Source organism: Lepus europaeus, chromosome 9 (genome assembly GCF_033115175.1).
Source record: "Lepus europaeus isolate LE1 chromosome 9, mLepTim1.pri, whole genome shotgun sequence".
Lineage (NCBI taxonomy): Eukaryota > Metazoa > Chordata > Mammalia > Lagomorpha > Leporidae > Lepus > Lepus europaeus.
This window is the reverse complement of record NC_084835.1, coordinates 65,381,834-65,401,707: the sequence shown is the minus strand read 5'-3', so window position 1 is coordinate 65,401,707 and position 19,874 is coordinate 65,381,834. Positions and strand designations below refer to the sequence as shown.

At 46.5% G+C, this 19,874-nt stretch overlaps 1 protein-coding gene and 1 non-coding gene across 2 annotated transcripts in view; both read left to right on the top strand.

Annotated features, from left to right (window-relative positions):
- LOC133767161 (myosin regulatory light chain 12B) overlaps positions 1 to 941 on the top strand; it is a 30,137-nt gene extending 29,196 nt beyond the window's left edge. Inside the window, exon 4 of the mRNA XM_062201412.1 lies at positions 435 to 941. Coding sequence (XP_062057396.1) covers positions 435 to 607 — 173 coding nt within the window. The 3' untranslated portion in view covers positions 608 to 941. The remainder of the gene's footprint in view (positions 1 to 434) is intronic.
- Positions 942 to 19,409: 18,468 nt separating this feature from the next.
- Positions 19,410 to 19,511, top strand: LOC133767353 (U6 spliceosomal RNA). Its single transcript, XR_009866841.1, has one exon. It is a non-coding gene; the product is annotated as a U6 spliceosomal RNA (small nuclear RNA).
- The last annotated feature ends 363 nt before the right edge of the window (positions 19,512 to 19,874 follow it).

The window sequence follows — 19,874 nt, the reverse complement described above, 5'->3', positions numbered from 1 at the left end:
AAAGAGAGAGAGAAGTCTTCTGTTGCTGGTTCACTCCCTAAATGGCCACAACGGCCAGAGCTGGGCAGATCCAAAGCCAGCTTCTTCAGGTCTCCCGTGCAGGTGTGGACTTGAGCCATCATCAGAGAGCTGGATTAGAAGTGGAGCAGCTGGGACTCAAACCGGTGCCCCTATGGAATGCCAGCACTGCAGGCAGCAGCTTTACCCACTACGCTACAATACTGGCCCCCAAAATATGGATATTTTAAAAAGTGAATAAAAGGCAACTGTGTCAGTTAAAACAAGACTGGATGACCAAGAATAGCTAGGACACAGATATGTAGATCATAACTACATTATGTTTTATTACTTTTATATTGCTGATCTGAATTCAGAAATGAACCATTAGCGTGCCAGGAAGTATGCATGACTCCCTTCTTTCTCTTGCCCTCCAGGCACCATTCAGGAGGACTACCTGAGAGAGCTACTGACAACCATGGGAGACCGGTTTACAGATGAGGAGGTGGACGAGCTGTACAGAGAAGCTCCCATTGACAAAAAGGGGAACTTCAATTACATTGAGTTCACACGCATCCTTAAACATGGAGCAAAAGACAAGGATGACTGAGAGGACTTTAGTTAAAACCCTCTCTTAAATTGTCTTACACTATTCTATTTCTCAGACACTTCCCCCACCCTCATAGAACCTGTTGCATGCAGCTTAGTTTCACAGCTTTGCCCTTTTTTGATGTATTTATTCCAGACCTTTCTGCCACTTAGCACTTGTATAATCAGACTGGAAATGGGGACAAGGTTCTAAATTGTATTGGAAAAGAGATTGCGAATAAAAATCAACAAATGTGAAAGCCTAGGAAATATATCCGTATTTCTGATTTTGGTGGATTTTTACCTTTTTATATAATAAAAATGCTATTTTGAAATAAAGATTATGCTGACTCAAATGGAATATAATGGCAAGTTAAATAAGTGATAGTTGGGGGTGGGTAGTCCTTTCTGTAGGTTTTCAACTTCATGGAATTCAGATTTCATGGTGAAATTGGTTTCTCACATATGGAATAGTGTTCTTCAGAATCTTTAATTACATGTTAGCATTGTATGCTATAAGCCTTTGTTTTTCATACTTCCAGAACTAGATGTGTAAACTCTAAAGTGATAGACTGTATCTGAGGAATCATTAACATTTTGTTGATCTAAAATTCTAAGATGAAGCAAAATTCTGAAGAATACTTATTGAACATTCACTGTATGCAGAGCATTGCAAATAATGTAATTTTCATTGACTCCTCCCAATAGCTTTAGGAGACAGGTTGTCTTTAGCCCTGTATTTCAAGTGGGGGACTGAGCTCAGAATAGTTGTGTCATTGATCAAAGTCACATTAGTGAGAGTTGAAGATAATTTCAGGAAATTCTGTCTCAGGTTAAAATGGAAGACAGGTTATAAACAAGACTATTATATGTGGTATAAACTATAGAAAAGGATGGGAAGGCAGACAAGGCTGCTGTGAGTGCATTTAAGATCTCACAGCTATGAGCTGGCGCTGTGGCCTAGCGGGTTAAGCCGTAACCTGCAGCTCCAGCATCCCATATGGGTGGCAGTTTGAATCTTGGCTGCTCCACTTCCAATCCAGCTCCCTGCTAATACACCTGGGAGAGCAGCAGAGGATGGCCCCAATCCTTGGGCCCCTGTATCCACGTGAGAGACTTAGAAGAAAATCCTGGCTCCTAGCTTTGGCCTGGTCCAGCTCCAGCTGTTAGCAATTTGGGGAGTGAACCAGTGGATGGAAAACCTCTCTCTCCATCTCTGTCTCTCTCTCACCCTCACTCTCACTCTCACTCTGTAACTCTGCCTTTCAAGTAAATAAATTTTAAAGATCCTTAAGGCTGAGAAGTATGAAAAGAGAAAAATTTTTTAAAAATCCATTAAATTTCCAAACACTGTTCAAAACCTATTAGCCCTCCTAAAAGTGTCTTCGGTGTTTTATCTACTTAAAATCAACAGATTTATGTTCAATATTTGTGCTTTATAGCTTGATATATAAGCAAATTTGTACTCACTTGCTATCAATTTGGGCTTCCTTTTTAAAAAAGTTTTTTCTTGGTTACTTATTTGAGAGGCAGATGGAGCTCCCATCTTCTAGTTCATTCCCCTATTGCCTGCAATAGCCCCAGTTGGGCCAGGGCTAGAGCCAGGAGCCTGGAACTCAAAGCAGGTCTTCCATGGGTAGCAGGAACCTGACTCCTTGAGCCATCACAGCTGTCTCCTTAGATCCACATTAGCAGGAAGCTGGAGTCAGGAGTCAGAGCTGGGCATTGAACCTAGGTACTTGGATATGGGTTTCCTTTTAATCATCTTTAAATTCCAGTTATCTAGTACAGTGCTTTGCAATGTAGTTGAGGTTTTACATTTGTTACCTAATCCTTATGGTCCATAAGGTATTCCTACTTTTTCTTGGTAGAGCTGAAGTTTAGAAATGCTGAATTTTCTGTCCAAGACCCCACAGGTACAAGAATCACAAGTGGCTCCTGTTTGAACTTAGGAGCTTAAAGTCATCATGAAGTGTTTCTGAACTCACTGTTTAAGGATGGAGAAAAATGCAGTGAGAGAATCTTGAACATTATTAAACCACCATTTATCAGTCGCCTGATAATGTGCCAGCATTGATGAGTGTTGATACCTGGAGGGCAGGACAGAGAGGGACACTGCCCTCATGGGGCTGGAGTTGTGTAGTGAAGAGCTAGACAATACGCAGTATCAAGTGAGAACATGTGGAGATGAACCGAGGGCAGAAGGCAGAGGGTGGTCGGGAATGGCCTGAGAGGTAAAGCTGGGATCTGACTAGGGGGATCCCATGGGAAGATCAAGGTGAGTCTGTCCTTGAGTCTGTCCACTCAAGGCAGGAACATAGAGATACAAGGATGATTCTAACGTAGAGACTCTGCTGTGGCCTCAATACAAAAGTCACAGGGCTTAAGCAAGAAGGAAATGTGAATTGGGTTTAAAAACTCATTGTAGGGGCTGGTGTTGTGGTGCAGTGGTTTAAGCTACCCCTTGAGATGCTGGACTCCCACGTGGGAATGGAGTGCTCATTTGAGTTCTGTTTCTTCCACTTGGCATCCAGGGAGCCAGCTACCTGCTGATGTTCCTAGGAGGCAGTAAATGACAGCCCAAGTGGTTTGGTTCCTGCCACCACGTGGGAGACCCAGATGGCGCTCTAGACTCCCGGCCTCAGCCTGGCCCTGCTCTGACTGTTGTGATCATTTGGGGAATGAACCAGTGGATGGAAGATTCTCCCTCTCTCTTTCACTCTCCCTTTCAAGTAAATATGCAAAACTTAAAATTCAGAAAAGCAGAAGCAAGAACTGTTAGGAGGCTATCACCAGTGAGGGCAGCTTGGACTCAGATAATGGGCAAGAAGCTTATCAAATGCCTCTCCATGTCCTACTTCTTTCCTACCCTCCAGCTCTGTCTTGCTACCGTCTTTGGCATCTGCATTAGTTTATTGCTTTGCTTAAGGCCAGACTTGGGAAAAATGGCAAGGTGGGGAGAGGGAGGAGGATATTAAAATTAAAAACAAAATATGTAGTTCTTCCTTGAATTCCTTCTATTTACCTGACACAGACTTCATCTGGATACTCTACAAAGAGCCTGTAGGAGTACAGTGCCGGAAGGCACATAGGCCAAGTTCTTGTTCCTCTTCTGTGTTCAATAAACATTAGCGATGGCAATGAAAATCCTCTAATTAATATCTGTTTCTGAGAACCGCATAGTGATTTCTTAGGGAGGTCGCAGTGAGGGTGTGTGTATGTTGAAAATGCACTTTGTACTTCCTATGTGCTAGGCATGTTGCCCTATTGCCCTTTGAGGTGGGTGTGTTTTTTTTTTTTTTCTTTTTTCTTTCTTTTTTTTTTTGACAGGCAGAGTGGATAGTGAGAGAGAGCGACAGAAAGAAAGGTCTTCCTTTTTGCCATTGGTTCACTCTCCAATGGCCGCCACGGCCGGCGCCCTGTGGCCAGCACACCGTGCTGATCCGAAGGCAGGAGCCAGGTGCTTCTCCTGGTCTCCCTTGAGGGTGCAGGGCCCAAGGACTTGGGCCATCCTCCACTGCCTTCCCGGGCCATAGCAGAGAGCTGGCCTGGAAGAGGGGCAACTGGAATAGAATCCGGTGCCCCAACCGGGACTAGAACCCGGTGTGCCGGCACCGCAAGGCGGAGGATTAGCCTGTTAAGCCACGGCGCCGGCCGAGGTGGGTGTTTTTATTACCCCTGTTCTACAGATGGAGCATTGAGGAGCAAAGGAGTAACTTCCCAAGGTTACACAGCTGGTGGGCAGTGGATCATATTTTGAACCCAGGCAGCCTAACTCCAGATCCTGTTCTCCCAGGAAAATGGTGATTACATACTATTTTTTTTAACCATTGTGGAGCAATTTTAAAATCATTCATTATTTTGTTTGACCCTCAGAACTCTAGGAATTGGCCAAGGTCAGCATTGCTGTCCCATTTTACAAGTGAGTACTGAGGGCCTGGTGCTGTGGTATAGCAGGTAAAGCCGCTGCCTGCAGCGTCGGCATCCCATATGAGCACCAGTTTGAGTCCCAGCTGCTCCACTTCCGATCTGGTTCTCTGCTATGGCCTGGGGAAAGCAGTGGAAGATAGCCCAAGTCCATGGGCCCCTGCACCTGCATGGGAGAGAAGCTCCAGGCTCGGCTTCTGATCGGCACAACTCTGGCTATTGTGGCCAGTTAGGGAGTGAGCCAGCAGATGGAAGACCTCTGTCTCTCTGCCTCTGCGTCTGTAACTCTGCTTTTTAAATAAGATAAATACTTAAAAACAAACCAAAAAAACAAGTGAGAGTACTGCTATGGTTTGCTTATGGGCTTTCCCCACCCAAACTCATGTTGAGGCTTGGTCCCTGACATAGTGGCGGTAAGAGGCGGTGGGACCTTTTAAGAGGCCCTGGGGGAAGGAGTCCGCCCTCAGGAAGGCCTTAATGCCCTCACAAGGGTGGGCGAGTGCTCGAGCGCTCGCTCTGTCAGGACTCTGCAGGCTGTCACACAGTGAGGTCAGCCCTCGGGTCTTCCTCAACACCTGCCCTTTTGCTTTCCACCATGAGCTGAAGCACCTGGAGGCCCTTGCCGGTGCTATGTTCTCCAGAGCCGTGAGTTGAAAAAGACCTCCTTTCCTTTGAAAACTATGTCGTCATAGCAAGGGAAAATGGACTAAGACAAGAAGCTACCTAGCTTCCTCCACTTTATTTATTTATTTATTTATCTATGTAAACATTTAATTATTTATTCAAAAGGCAGTGTTACCGAGAGAGAAGTCTCATCTACTGGTTCACCCCTCCCCCCTCCCAAATGGCCACAACAGCAGGAGCTGTGCTGATCTGAAGCCAGGAGCTTCTGGATCTCTCATGCGGGTGCAGGGGCCCAAGGACTTGGGCCATCTTCCACTGCTTTCCCAGGCCATAGCAGAGAGCTGGATGGGAAGAGGAACAGCCGGGACTCAAACTGGTGCCCATGAGCTGCAGGCAGCGGCTTTACCCACCACGCCACAGCGCCAGCCCCCTTCACTTTATTTAACTAGCCAGTATACAGCATCTTTCTGTCCAAGATAGCATACTTCTCAGTAAAAGTATAGTTTCCTAATTAAACGGACCCAGTAGTCTGATTGTGGTACCTTAACATATGTGTATATATTTAGTATTATTCACCCTGGAAAGCACTTATTATGTCCATGTTGAGTCTCAAAACGTATATAAGAAACACTATTTATGAAATATAAACATCCACTACTGAGAAGTCTGACATGAAAAAGCCCTCATCTGGGAAATCTGAAGGAGGATGTGAAGGTTTACCACACATTTGGAAATTTTGAGGATTTCTTGAATGGAAAATGGTGACAATGGCATACTGCACACATTACATTCAGTGCTTGGTCTATTCAATAAATTTTTAGTCACAGTTGTCAGTTGCAATTTTAGAGACAAGAATTAGAAGGGTCACTAGGTGGCACTATTATTCTTTGAACTATAGTAAATCCTTCCGTGATCAAAGCAGGCAAATTGCGAGTTTGCAAACATTAATCTCAATAATGCTGCAACTTTGTCAGAGTTGTTTGTTGAAGTACTGATGGGAGCCAGTGTTGTGACATAGTGGGTTAAGCCACCACCTGCAACACTGGCATCCTGTGAGGCTGGCATCTCATATGGGTGCCGGTCCTGTCCCAGCCACTCCACTTCTGATCCAGCTCCCTGCTAATGTGGCTGGGAAAGCAGTGGAGAATGGCCCAAGAGCTTGGGCCCCTGCACCCACCTGTGAGACCCGGATAAAGTCCCTGGCTCCTGGCTTTGGCCTTGCCCTGCCCTAAGCTATTGCAGACTTTTGGGGAGTGAACCAGTGGAGGGAAGATCTCTCTCTCTATCTCTCCCCTCCTCTCTCTATAACTCTGTCTTTCAAATAAATAAAATAAATATTTTTTAAAAATTTCAAAAGAGGCCGGTGCCGTCGCTTAACAGGCTAATCCTCCGCCTTGTGGCGCCGGCACACCGGGTTCTAGTCCCGGTCAGGGTGCCGGATTCTATCCCGGTTGCCCCTCTTCCAGGCCAGCTCTCTGCTATGGCCCGGGAAGGCAGTGGAGGATGGTCCAAGTGCTTGGGACCTGCACCCGCATGGGAGACCAGAAGTACCTGGCTCCTGGCTTCGGATCAGCGAGATGCGCCGGCCGCAGCGGCCATTGGAGGGTGAACCAACGGCACAAAGGAAGACCTTTCTCTCTGTCTCTCTCTCTCTCACTATCCACTCTGCCTGTCAAAAAAAAAATTTTTTTTTCAAAAGAACCAATGAAAATTTTACAGTAGTGGAATTCTTACTATTCTGTGGTTCCCACATTTAGGGAGCAATCTCTAGAAATCTTTTTTACAAATACCAGTGGCAAATTACACTGGCCTGCCTGCCTTCCCTCCCTTCCTCCTACCTTCCCTTACTCTGTACCACCCTCACTTCCTTTTGCCCTTCCTTGGTCCCATCCAGCCTTCATTTCCAAATCCGCTGAGTGGACAGTGCCAGAATCTCATCTAGGCTCTGGGTGCTTTAACACTGAAGTAATGACTTTTTTTTTTTTTAAAGGTTTACCATTTACTTTTATTCATCTGAAAAGCAGAGAGAGAAAGAAAGAGAGAGGGAAATAGCTTTTTCTTTTTCTTTTTTTGGACAGGCAGAGTGGATAGTGAGAGAGAGAGACAGAGACAAAGGTCTTCCTTTGCCGTTGGTTCACCCTCCAATGGCCGCTGCAGCCTGTGTGCTGCTGCCGGCGCACCGCGCTGATCCGATGGCAGGAGCCAGGTGCTTCTCCTGGTCTTCCATGGGGTGCAGGGCCCAAGGACTTGGGCCATCCTCCACTGCACTCCCAGGCCACAGCAGAGAGCTGGCCTGGAAGAGGGGCAGCCGGGACAGAATCCGGCACCCTGACTGGGACTAGAACCCGGTGTGCTGGCGCGTCAAGGCAGAGGATTAGCCTGTTGAGCCACGGCGCCGGCCGGGAAATAGCTTTTCCATCAGCTGGTTCACTTCTCAAATGCCTGCTAGATTTGTTTATTCAATTCTTACTACTTAAGTGTACACTACAGCGGAGTGTTGAGGGTGATACGAAAAGCAGTCTATCCTTCCCCCAAGAGTGTGGCAATGCCCAGCGCTAGGGAAGCATGGACTCAATATTAGTTCCCTCCCTGAGCCACAGCCCCAGCCAGAGTAGTTCTGGGACCACAACTCACAGAACAGATCAGAGACAGTTTCTTACCGAATGCTGGCTCTGCCAATGCCGCTGGCACCGGTGTTCTCAGCCCTGCTGTTGTTTGCCTTCGCGCCAGCCAGCGACACAGCTACTGTCCCAAGCAACACACAAAAAAGGAAAACATCCTCCATTTTAATGGGTTTACATGGAAAATATCCAAGATTTCTTGCTTGTTTTAGAGATAAAGCAATTTGCTATGGGGGGAGACTAAGGTTCCAAATCCCCTGGAGTCTCCGGTGTGGTAGCATCTCCCGTGGAGGGAGAGCTGACCGCCTCGCCAGGCTCCTTCCAGGCCTCTGCCGTCTCCTCCTCCCCCAGAATGTTGGGTGGGCAATGGGACTGGCCTGCTCTCCCCACATCCAGAGCTTTCCTTTTGTTTCTAAAATACCTTTGAGTTTGACACAGACCCATCACCATCGCCACCTCCTGCCAGCAAGTGTTTTTACATCTTTAGGATCCAAACTGTGGATGTCAATATGCAAAGATAAGACTGTCAATAGAGAAGCAAGTAGGGAACGATGTCTGATGTCTGCGTTTGAGGGAATACACACAGCAGTCTCAGAAGACAGTCATCCCAGCCGAGTCTAATCAGTGATTCTGAGGAACTCTTACCTAGCGTAGAAGGTTTGTGTCTGAGTCTCTCTCCCTACCCCATCCCAGCCTTAGTTCCCAGCTCTAAGGTTTCTGTGGCACATTCCTTGGACTTTATCACATCCACATACGCTTCTCCTGTCTTGTTTGAGTCTGGCTGTTTCTTTTGTTGTGAAAATTTGAAAAGGGTCAATGATCCCACCAAGGCAGGAACCTTGTCATCTAAAGGGCTTACCCTGCAGACCAGCTGATCCAGAAACCTCAGTTGGCTGGCGGGCCACCACTGTGTGCTGCTGGGGAGAGCGAGGGAGGAAAACCCAGGGCCAGCCCCGAGGTGCATGTGGAGCCTGGCCCACCAGCCTGCACGTTGGCCAGAGGCTGAGAAAATAAAGAAAAGCACAGTGCAAATGGATGCAATCAAATCATTAAAAAAAGAAACAAATGAAAATGTGGTGTTCTTGCTGGTCTTTTCTTTGCCGTGTGTATCCAATTTTTTTTTTATGTGTGCATGGTTTTTGTTGTGATGCTTTTCCCTTTCACCAGCTGTGTTCCACATGTCTGTCACCTTCAGCCCTTTGCTTCTTTTACTAGAATATATCAAAATAGACCTCAGTTTTGAAACTCTCCTGTGGCATGTTTTTTTTTTTTTTTCTTATTTGGAAAGATCCGTTTGATTAAGAAAATATAAAGATACTGCTCTACTTTCTTTGTAGCTGAGCTAACTTGGAAATGGGCAGCAAAACAGGTGACCTCTGGACTGGTGGAAGAGACACAGGCCAGGAGACTGAGGGAATTGTGGGCCTGGCTATGGAGGCTGGAGGTACAGGTTTGGGGTGGTAGGTGGAATCAGGCCAGAGCCAATCGCATGTTCCAGACTTTGGGTTTCATTGTGTTATAGAGGCCAGGAATGGCAAGAGGGTATGGAAATCTGTGTCCTTAGTTTAAAAGAGTACAGAGTCCATGCTGTGTTCAGAAATCTACTCATACATATTGTGTGGGAAAAAGGGCAAAAACATTTCTGGAAAGGCATACAGAAACCAGTTACTGGGGCCAGCACTGTTGCGTAGTGGGTTAAGCTTCCCATGTGAGGGCCGGTTCGAGTTCTGGCTGCTCCGCTTCTGACCCAGCTTCCTGCTGATGGCCTGGGAAAACAGTAGAAAATGGCCTAAATCCTTGGGCCCCTGCACCTGCATGGAGACCCGGAAGAAACTCCTGGCTCCTGGCTTTGGATCAGCCCAGCTCCAACCACTGTGGCCATTTGGGGAGTGAACCAGCAAGTAGAAGACCTCTCTCTCTCTGTCTCTCCCTCTTTATGTCTGTAGCTCAGCCTCTCAGATAAATGAGTAAATTAAAAGGAAGAAGCAGCAGCAGCCGCCACCAGTTACTACTGAGGTGGGAATTTGGGAACTTTGGGGCAGGAGGTGAAAGGTACACTTAAAATTTCCTTGCAGATACTTCCTTTTTAGATTTTTTGACCTTGTGCTTAGGTTTCTGATTAAAAGTTAAAATTTAATCATCATCTTCGGAAAGGAATACATTCCACAAGACTAAGAAAATCGAAACACAGTCCCCTAGAGCAATTTCTCCCTCTGCATAAGAGGAATACAATCCTGCCTGTCACCTCCATTGGAAGGGAGAGTCCTGTGGCAAGCTCACACCATGTTTACACTACAGGGATGCTGAAGGGCCAAGCTGACGTCCCCAAGTAGACACAGGCTCTTGAATACTGCCAGTTTGGAAAAGATGCTGGGGACTTTGGGGTTTGTGCCAGTGGGGCCTGGATGACACATTTCTGTGCCTGTCATTGTAGGCCCTTGTGCTTGGAAAGACCTAGATCACAGCTGCTGTAATAGGGACTGAGAAAAGGAATGGATTGGGAGAAGACATTGAAGAAGCAGACAGAGCAGGTGCACCAGCCCATGGAGCCCCTCCCTCTCTCCTCTGCAGGCTCTCCTCCCTGGAGCAGATGGAATGTCCAATCACGTGAGGCCCTCTGGTTGTGGCTCTTGGTTCATTCCTTGCTGCCATCACTTGAGGGCTGGCTGGTTCAGTTTCTTGGGACACGGATCTTGGCCCGTCTACAAGTCCTTCCAGATTCTTCAGCATCATCCTTTCTCCCTCTTTGCACACAACCCAGAGGAAATGGTGACAGCACAGGATGCCAACAGCGTGCCCCTTAGCTGGACTGCTCATACAGGTGGCTCTTCTCTGGTTCTTGCTTATTTATTCACTTAACAAACATGCGTGAAATACTTACCAAATGCTAAAAGCTATGTTAGGATCTGGAACTACAAGACCCTGTACAGTTTGTGATTGAATGGGAAAGACAGATTATTTTTCAGAAAACATACATGTACTAGGCTGAAGAATATTAGTAGAATCTAGACTCAGGGTAATATGGGACTACCTGGAGGGGTATCCACCCTAGATTGACCCAGGAAAGAAGTGACCAAGCCAGCCCTGGACAGTGGGAATGTGTGTGCTGCTGTGGGCTGGTGGGGGCAAGGTGGGAGCTGAGAAGAGTATAGAACATTTCAAAAATGAGTCACAAGCCTGCACATCAGGAATGTTAAATTGCTTATCTGGTGGAAACACAAAATCTGAGCTAGGATAAGAAGCAGAAAGAGAAGACAGAGGAATTTAAATCCCAAGAAAGGAGTTTGCAAGGATCTTTAGCAGAAAAATGGCACGATTTAATAAGCTTTGTGTTTCGCAGAGATTACCTAAGACAGAGGGGAAAACGTATTGGAGTGGCAAACAGCTCCTGGGTCATGTAATAGTACAGAGGAGCCAACTTTGAAGGGGTGAGGTGTGGATAAGGCAGCATGTGCTAGAAAACAGAACAGAGGTGAAGGCAACAGTGGGAGTTACTCTGATTTTCCTCCCGTGATTAATGGGAATTAGGATGTCATTGCAGATCTACAGGAAAGGAACTTGGGGAAAATGACCAGACAGTGTCAAAGCACATGTCAGACCTAGGCCTAGGGAAGTGGTCCAAAGCCATTGCCAAGCCAGGTGGGTGGTGGGGGTTATGAGATGATGCCTGCTGGGATGCAGAAAGGAGGCAAGGCAAGTGGATGTCACCGTGGCCAGACTTTGTGTAACACTTCTGACTTCAGTGAGTGTTCTAAGAGTCCCTAAAGGAACCAACGTGGACCCTACATGGGAGTGAGGTGGGGTCCAGATCACCCACTTTCTGGTGAGTATCTGGCTAAGTGGAGCAATAGTGAGGAGCAACAGAGAGCTCGGGAGGAAGGTTTTGGAGAGAAAACAATGATTTCAGTTTTGAAGTTTTTGAATTTCTGGTGCTTGGTGTCCATCAGATCCATGTGAAATCCAGGAAGTGTCTAGATAATGCAAATGGTGTGCTTCAAGCTAGGACAGGAGTCTTAAAGAAAAAGCAATAAAAACATCCATTGCTTCAGTGAAATAAGTGTCCACTTTGTTTGTCAAAATGGAATTAAATTGAGATCGTCCTAAGAACATTTCTAATAGAGTGGTGTCAATAGAAACCAGAATACAAAGAATACCTTTGAAGAACAAAGGTAGCAGTAAGAAGAGTGTTTGGTATGAAATGAAGTTGACGCAACAGTTACCTGTAAGCAGAGTGACCAACTGTCCCGTGTTCCCAGGAATGAGGGGGTTTGTGGGATTCAGGATGTGTAGCACCAAGGCTGAGAAAGTCCGGAAAACCAGGACAAGCTGCTAATCTGACTTCCAAGAACACTACTTGGTAGGATATCCTAGAAGTCGTGAAATAAACATGCTGGGAGAAAATGAAGACTCTTGAACCACAGATTTATTGAATAAACTCAAAATGCAAACCACTCGGGGCTGGCACTGTGGCATAGTGGGTAAAGCCACCACCTGCCAGGCAGGCACCCCATATGCGTCGGTTTGGGACCCGGCTGCTCCACTTCCAATCCAGCTCCTGTTGTTGTGCCATCTGAGGAGTGAATCAGTGGATGGAAGACCTCTCTCTCTTTCCCTCTCTCTCCCTCCTTCTGTCTCTCTGCTTCTGCCTCTCTGTAACTCTGATTTTCAAGTAAGCAAATAAATCTTTTTAAAAGACACACAAACCAAGAAGCAAGAGAAAAGAGTGAGATAGTCCGTGGCACTAAGGCTAGGATGCAAGTTGGGTGGAAAAAGCTACGTGAACTAAATCCTGTTACCCAATGTCCGTATCCTCTCTGTGTCTCTCTGGTCTGAAGCAGGGGCTAGAGTTGAAAATGAGCAAAGTAGAGTCAAAACAGAAGATGTTTAAAGTAGAGATATGAGAAATTAATTGAGGAGGCACAATTCTTGGGAGAGCATAAAAGACAGCATCCAGATCTGGTGGTGAGTGGTGGGGAAGTTCACCCTGTTAACCTCACGAAAGAAAAAAATCACGTTGGCACAGAATATGTATTTTCTATGGTGAGTGGGGTTGCCATGTATCTTAGCTTCCTTTGTGAAGCAGCTGGGCTCTTGCACAATAATTTCCAGGCATGGATTGATTACTCTTTAATAGGTGTGGTGTGGTGTGCTGGCCTTGTGTGTATCTACTTGGCTATACTGAGCAACATTTCCCGCAGTCTTATTTCTCATATGTTTCTGGTTTGGGTGAGCCACAAGGGAGATTCTCTTGAGATCAGGGAGGTGCATGGGCGGGATCACTGCTGACTCCCCGCCATCAGCACGAAGCAGCAGCCAGGCCTGCTGTGTCTCCTCCTGCTTCTCTGACCCCTTGGCCTGTTGTATGTGTTTAGTACCATGGGGAAGGGCCCCACTATGAGCACCACAGGCGATCTGAACTGACAAACGTTCCCAGCTGGCCTCCTGGTTCTAGCTCATGTTGTGATTCCCTTATCCATTTTCCCTTCACAACTCTTGGCTCTCGGGACTGCTGCAAGCTCAAGTACCAGATGAGAAGACTTTGGCCTCATGGAGATTGCTTAGCCAGTTCCAACAATGGTGGAAGGCCAGATTTCTATAAAGTGACTCTCTCAAACCAGACCTGAATGTATGCTAATACGTGCCAGAAAAGCCAGTCACATAATTAGAGGGTTGGGACTTCCAGCCACGTGACAGCAGCCTGACCTCTGACCTCCAGGGAGGGGAGGGGAGCTGGAGATTCAATTAAATCGTGCGACCAATCATGTCTATGTGATGGAACCCCAACACGCAGTCTGGACAGGAAGCCGGGGGAAGCTTCCTGTTGGTGCTCGCACATCAGTGAGACCGAGGGGTGCTGAATCCTGAGCACAGGGAACGTGGAGTTTGGGACCTGCCAGATTCTTCAAGTGCCTGTCCCTGATTTGTGTCCTTTGTGGAGAAGCCGTAATCCTCAGCAGAGTGCTTGTTTGGATTCCGTGAGCCATCTAGTGAATTATCGAATGATGGGGCCCTAGGAACCCCTGGAATTTGCAATCAGTTGGTCAGAAACACAAGCGACTCAGGAATCCTGGAGCTTCTAGCTGGTACTTGGAGTGAGGGGAGTCTTGTGGGTGGCTGTGCCCTCAGCTTGTGAGGTTTGACCTATCATGGGGTGGTTGGTATTAGGGTTGTATTGCAGAGAGAAGATAACATGATTAACTCCCACGTAGTGTCACCTAGCTTCAACAGTGATCAGCTCACGGCCAGTCTTATTCGGCTCCAACTGCTCCCATTTTTCCTCCAACCTTATTCCTCACCACCGTTTCTATGTGCTGCTGGGTTACTTTGAAGAAAATGCCTGACATGATACCATTTTCTCCACAAATATGAGGGCAGATATCTCTCAAAGACAAGCCCCTCCTTTCAAAATAACCACAGTGTCATTAATTTCCTTAAGAAAAGGACATTGACTCAATATTATTACATAATAATATTCCATCTTCCAATTTCCACTATTGTCTCAAATTTTTTTACAGATAGTTTATTAAAATTAGGATTCAAAGCCCACATTGCAGCTTACTGGTGGGTCTTTAATCTTTTTCAATCTATATGTTTTTGGCTCATTTTGTTCCTTGCAATTTATTTGCTAAAGCAATTTGGTGTCTTGGGTACTCTTCCAACTTGAAAGTACTCACAAAGCACCTGGGGATCTTGTGAAAAAGTCCATTTCTGCTTTAAGGAGTAGGATTGGAATAGGTCTGAGATGTAATGTCACTGGCAACCTCCTGGTTGGAGGCTGATGTTGCTGCCCAGGGACCATACTTAGAGCAGCAAACTCTGCAGCTTGTGTCTGGATCTGATGGTTGTATCCTCATGGTATCATTACCGTGCTTCTCTGTCCCTTTAAGCTGCTGGTGAGACCTTCCACATTGGGTGGAAGCAAGTTTCTCTTGTGTAACTCGTAACACTCCTTCTAAAATATCTAAAATATGTATTTTGGGGTGGGCATTTAGCATAGTGGTTAAGATACCACTCGGTTAACAACTTAATTAAATAACTTGGACCTCTGCATCCATGTTAGAGTGTCTAGGTTTGAGTCTTGGCTCCAGTTCCCATTCCCATCTCCTGGTACTGTGCACCCTGGGGGGCAGCAGGTGATGGTTGAGTAGTTTGGTCTCTTGTCACCCACGTGGGAGACATGGATTGAGCTCAGGACTCCTGACTTCAGCTGGCCCATCCATGGCTGTTGTGGACATGTGGGGAGTGAACCAGCAGATGGAAGATAATCTCTCTCTATCTCTCCACCTTTCAAATGAAATGAAAATAAATTTTAAAATTTTTAATAAATAAAATATGTATTTAAGCAATTAAAGTTTCTCCACTAGTATCTTTACAGTTCCCTCAACTCTTTTCAAAGTTCTCTCTCATTTAAAATTGGGAGAGTGTGGGTGATCCTGTGCCTGGCTGGGAGACTGCCTGCCTAGCCCATGCAGGACCTGACTGCTGGCAGGCAGCAGAAGTCCCAGGCACATTTCCCCCACCCCCACTCCCTGTTGAAGGGCCTTGCAATTGCCAATTAGATAACCAGCTCCTGGGTGTGGTCAAGATCCATAAGGGGCCGGGGCTGTGGCTCACTAGGCTAATCCTCTGCCTGCTGCGCCGGCACACCGGGTTCTAGTCCTGGTTGGGGCGCCAGATTCCGTCCCGGTTGCCCCTCTTCCAGGCCAGTTCTCTGCTGTGGCCCAGGAGTGCAGTGGAGGATGTCCTTGGGCCCTGCACCCACATGGGAGACCAGGAGAAGCACCTGGCTCCTGGCTTTGGATCAGCGTGATGCACCGGCTGCAGCACGCAGGCCTCAGTGGCCATTGGAGGGTGAACCAACGGCAAAGGAAGACCTTTCTCTCACTGTCCATTCTGCCTGTCAAAAAAAAAAAAAAAAACCATAAGGATCACGTGGAAGTTTATGTGACCTTCAAGCTGATTAGAGAGGCATAGCGGCTCCAATATTAGCTTTATCCTATAGAATTAATGTTGCTCTGAACTAGCTATGCCCCCTCTGCCTGCCCTTTAAAAGGTGTGCTTGATTGCTAGTAAACGGACATGTCTGGTGCTTCTTGCCAAAGAATGCTGTCGCCCCACCATACTGGCAGTGTGGGTCTCGCAGGACAGGTCCACAGGAGAGGGGAAGAGCAGACAGGCATATGGTCTAGCAGTTAAGATATCAGTTAGCGTGCCCACTTCCTCACCTAGGTTGGATCTCTGGCTTCAGCTCCTTATTCCTGTTTCCTGATGGTGTAGACCCTATGAGGCAGTGGTGATGGCTCAAATAGTTGGGTTCTTGCCACCCATGTGGGAGCCCTGGATTGAGTTCCTGGCTCCCAGATTCAGTCCTGATCCGTTACCAGCCATTGCAAGCATTTGGGGAGTGAGCCACCAGATGCAGCACTACTTCTCTACCCCACTCTGCACCCTGAGTGTGTGTGTATGTGTGTGTGTATCTGTCTCTTCCTGTCTCTCAAATAAATAAATTGAATAACATAATTTTTCAAAGACTGATTGGTTGGTTGGTTGATTTGAAAGGCCGTATTACAGAGAGAGAGAAGGAGAGACAGACAAAAACCCTCTGCCCACTGGTTCATCCCCCCAAACAGCTGCAATGATCAGGGATGGGCCAGGCTGAAGGCGAGAACCTAGAATTCCATCTGGATCTCCCATGTGGGTGGCAGGAGCCTAAGTAGCTGGATCATTTTCTGACGTTTTCCCAGGCACAATAGTAGGGAGCTGGATCAGAAGTAGAGCAGACACCAGCACTGTGGCATAGCCGGTAAAGCTGCTGCCTGCAGTGCCAGCATCCCATATGTGTGCCAGTTTGAGTCCAGACTGCTCCACTTCTGATTCAGCTCTCTACTATGGCCTAGGAAAGCAGTAGAAGATGGCTCAAGTCCTTGGGCCCCGGAACCTGTGTGGGAGACCCGAAGGAAGCTCCTGGCTTCTAGCTTTGCATTAACCCAGCTCCAGTTGTTGCAGCCATTTGAAGAGTGAACCAGCGGATGGAAGACCTGCCTTTCTCTCTCTCTCAGTAACTCTGTTTTTGAATAAATAAATATTCAAAAGGCAGAGTTACAGAGAGAAAGAATGATCTTCTATCTGCTGATTCACTCCCCAAATGACTACAATGGCATGGGCTGGACCAGGCCAAATCCAGGACCCTGGAATCTATCCAGGTCTCCCATGTGAGTAGCCAGGACCCAGTCACTTGTGTCATTTTCTATTGCTTTTCGAGGTGCATTGGCAAGGAACTGGATCAGAAATGGAGCAGCCAGTAGTCAAATCTGTGATTATATGGATCTGGCATTGCAGACCGCAGCTTAACCCACCACACCATAATGCTGGTCCCTTCCTTGAGTTCTTATGTGTAGAAAATGGTTGTCTGTTGCCTTGAAATTCAACTTGATTTGATTTATTGTTCGTAGTCAAATCCTTTCCATCCTTAGTATTTTATAGGCTTCTGCTGATGTGGAAAAGATCAACATCAGTTCCATTGTCCTCTATTAAAAGCAACTTTTTTTTTTTCATTTTAAATCTAAAAGCTTAAAGAATTCATTTTTTAAAAAATTAGTAACTTAACTGGGAGTTAGTTTAGTGTTGATCATTCTTAAACAGTTTGTCCTAGAACACAATGTGCAGATGCATTTGTATCATTGTTTCAATTTCTTTTCTTGGATTACATCTTTTTTTTTTTTGACAGGCAGTGTATAGTGAGAGAGAGACAGAGAGAAAGGTCTTGCTTTTTGCCGTTGGTTCACCCTCCAATGGCTGCTGCGGCCAGCGCATCGTGCTGATCCGAAACCAGGAGCCAGGCGCTTCTCCCGGTCTCCCATGCGGGTGCAGGGCCCAAGCACTTGGGCCATCCTCCACTGCCTTCCCGGGCCATAGCAGAGAGCTGGCCTGGAAGAGGGGCAACCGGGATAGAATCCGGCGCCCCAACCAGGACTAGAACCCGGTGTGCCGGTGCCGCAAGGCGGAGGATTAGCCTGTTACGCCACAGTGCCGGCCTGTATTACATCTTTGAATGTCATTTCTTTTCCATTTACTGAGTTCTCAAATCTTGGATGCACTGATGGCAGATTATTACTGTCCATTCTACACTTAATTTCTATTTAAATTTAAATATTTTTGGTTTTGTCCTTTGCACTCTCTATTGTTATCAGAGGCCTTTTATTCATGGTACTAATTTAATTTTTAGCCATGTCTGTTGTTTCTAATTAGTTTTCTTAATAGTGCATTCTGGTGTCCATTTTTTTTCCCTTGGTACTATATGTTTTGGTGATTTTCAGACACACAGAATCAACAGATGTGTGTGAGGGGTGGGGAGAGAGGCAAGTTTGTTATAAGGAATTACCTCATGTGAGGATTGCAGGGGCTGAGAAGTCCCAGGACTGAGTTGGAGCCCCAGGAGACACGATGTGTGGCTCTAGTCTGAGTTAAAGGCCTGAGAACCAGGAGAGCCACAGTCTATGTTCTAGGGCAAAAACTGGCAGCATGAAGACCCAAGGAAAGCTCATGTTGCAGATTGAGTGCAAAGGCCAGAAACCACCAAGGTCTCAGCTCAAAGCAGTCAGGCAGGAGTTCCTGTTTACTCATGCACTATTCGACTCTTCAGTTGATTGGATGAGGCCATCCACACTAGGGAACGCAATCTGCTTTGCTTAGTCTCTAGATTGAAATGTTAGTCTAAAGCATCCTCACCAACACAACTAGAATCATGTCTGCCCAAATGTGGCTGGACCAGGCTGAAGCCATGAGCCAGGTACTCCATTGAGGTCTCCCAAGTGGGTAGCTGGGATCCAAGTACTTGGGCTATCATCTGCTGCCTCTCAGGGTATCCATTAGCAGGAAGCTGAATTAAAGTGCAGAGTAACAAGGCACTCCCATATGGGATTGCGGGTGTCTCAAGCTGTGGCTTAACCTGTTGTGCTACAATGCCTAACACTCTGGGAACCCTTGGAGACCCAAAATTAACCATCACACATTGCAAGCACAGCCTTCTGTTGCTTTAGCTCACCTTTGATTTCTTGTTTCATCGAATTCATAGACTTTGAAATTTTTCCTACAATACAAAGCATTTGTTGTAGGAATTTTCCTTCAAGCTTTAAAGGTGTATTTCTTTCAAGACATATTTTTAATCCTTTTTTCCTGTCACAGTCTTTTTCATTTACATGCAAACCTCCTTTCTACTGTACTATCTAACGTGTGGATCTGAATCCAGATCCTAGTTTCACAGACACGGTGGGGGTGAATCATTTTCATATCTCTCTCAGACTAATGATTCTTCCTCTTAGATACTCCGTTTGGGGCTGCATCTTTTGTGTTCTCTCTTTTCTCTTACTGCCTGGGGACAAGTTGAAGGGGAAAATGATTTGTTAGGATTAGACTCAGACTCAACTGTTAGAAAGAAAATTCAACGTAATGGTGGCTTAAATCACAAAGGAGTTTATTCCTCTCCCATTTAGAAGGCTGACTGAAACCATGGGCAGCGAAGGTCCCCCTTGCCTTGCTTAACAGCAAGCTCCCTTAACTGTCTAACGTACTAAGAAGTCCACAATTGTCATTTGCCCTCATATTGCATAACGCAGTGGCCCACGATGGCTGTCCTGGCTAAAAATCTGCCAAATACAACTTCAGCAGCACATATACTAAGACTGGACTGATACAGAGATTAGCATGGCCCCTGTCAAGAATGACACACAGATCTGTGAAGCGTTCCATATTTAAAAAAAAAAAATCTGCCAAGATGTCTTTTAAGGTCCCTGATAAAATTGGACAGAACTAGCTACAGTCAACCTTGTAAGTGGAGCCTGTGTAGATCAACTCAGACTAAACAAAGAGTTACCTTATCGTTCATTATATGGATGTCGATTCGAGTCCCTGCTGTTCCACTTCCAATCCAACTCCCTGCTAATACACCTGGGAAAGCAGCAGAAGATGGCCCAAATTCTTGGGTCCCTGCACCCACATGGGAGACCTGGAAGAAGCTCCTGGCTCCTGGCTCCTGGCTTAGGCCTGGTCCAGACCCAGCCATTGCGGCCATTTGCGTAGTGAGCCAGTGGATGGAGGATTTCTCTCTCTCTCTCTCTC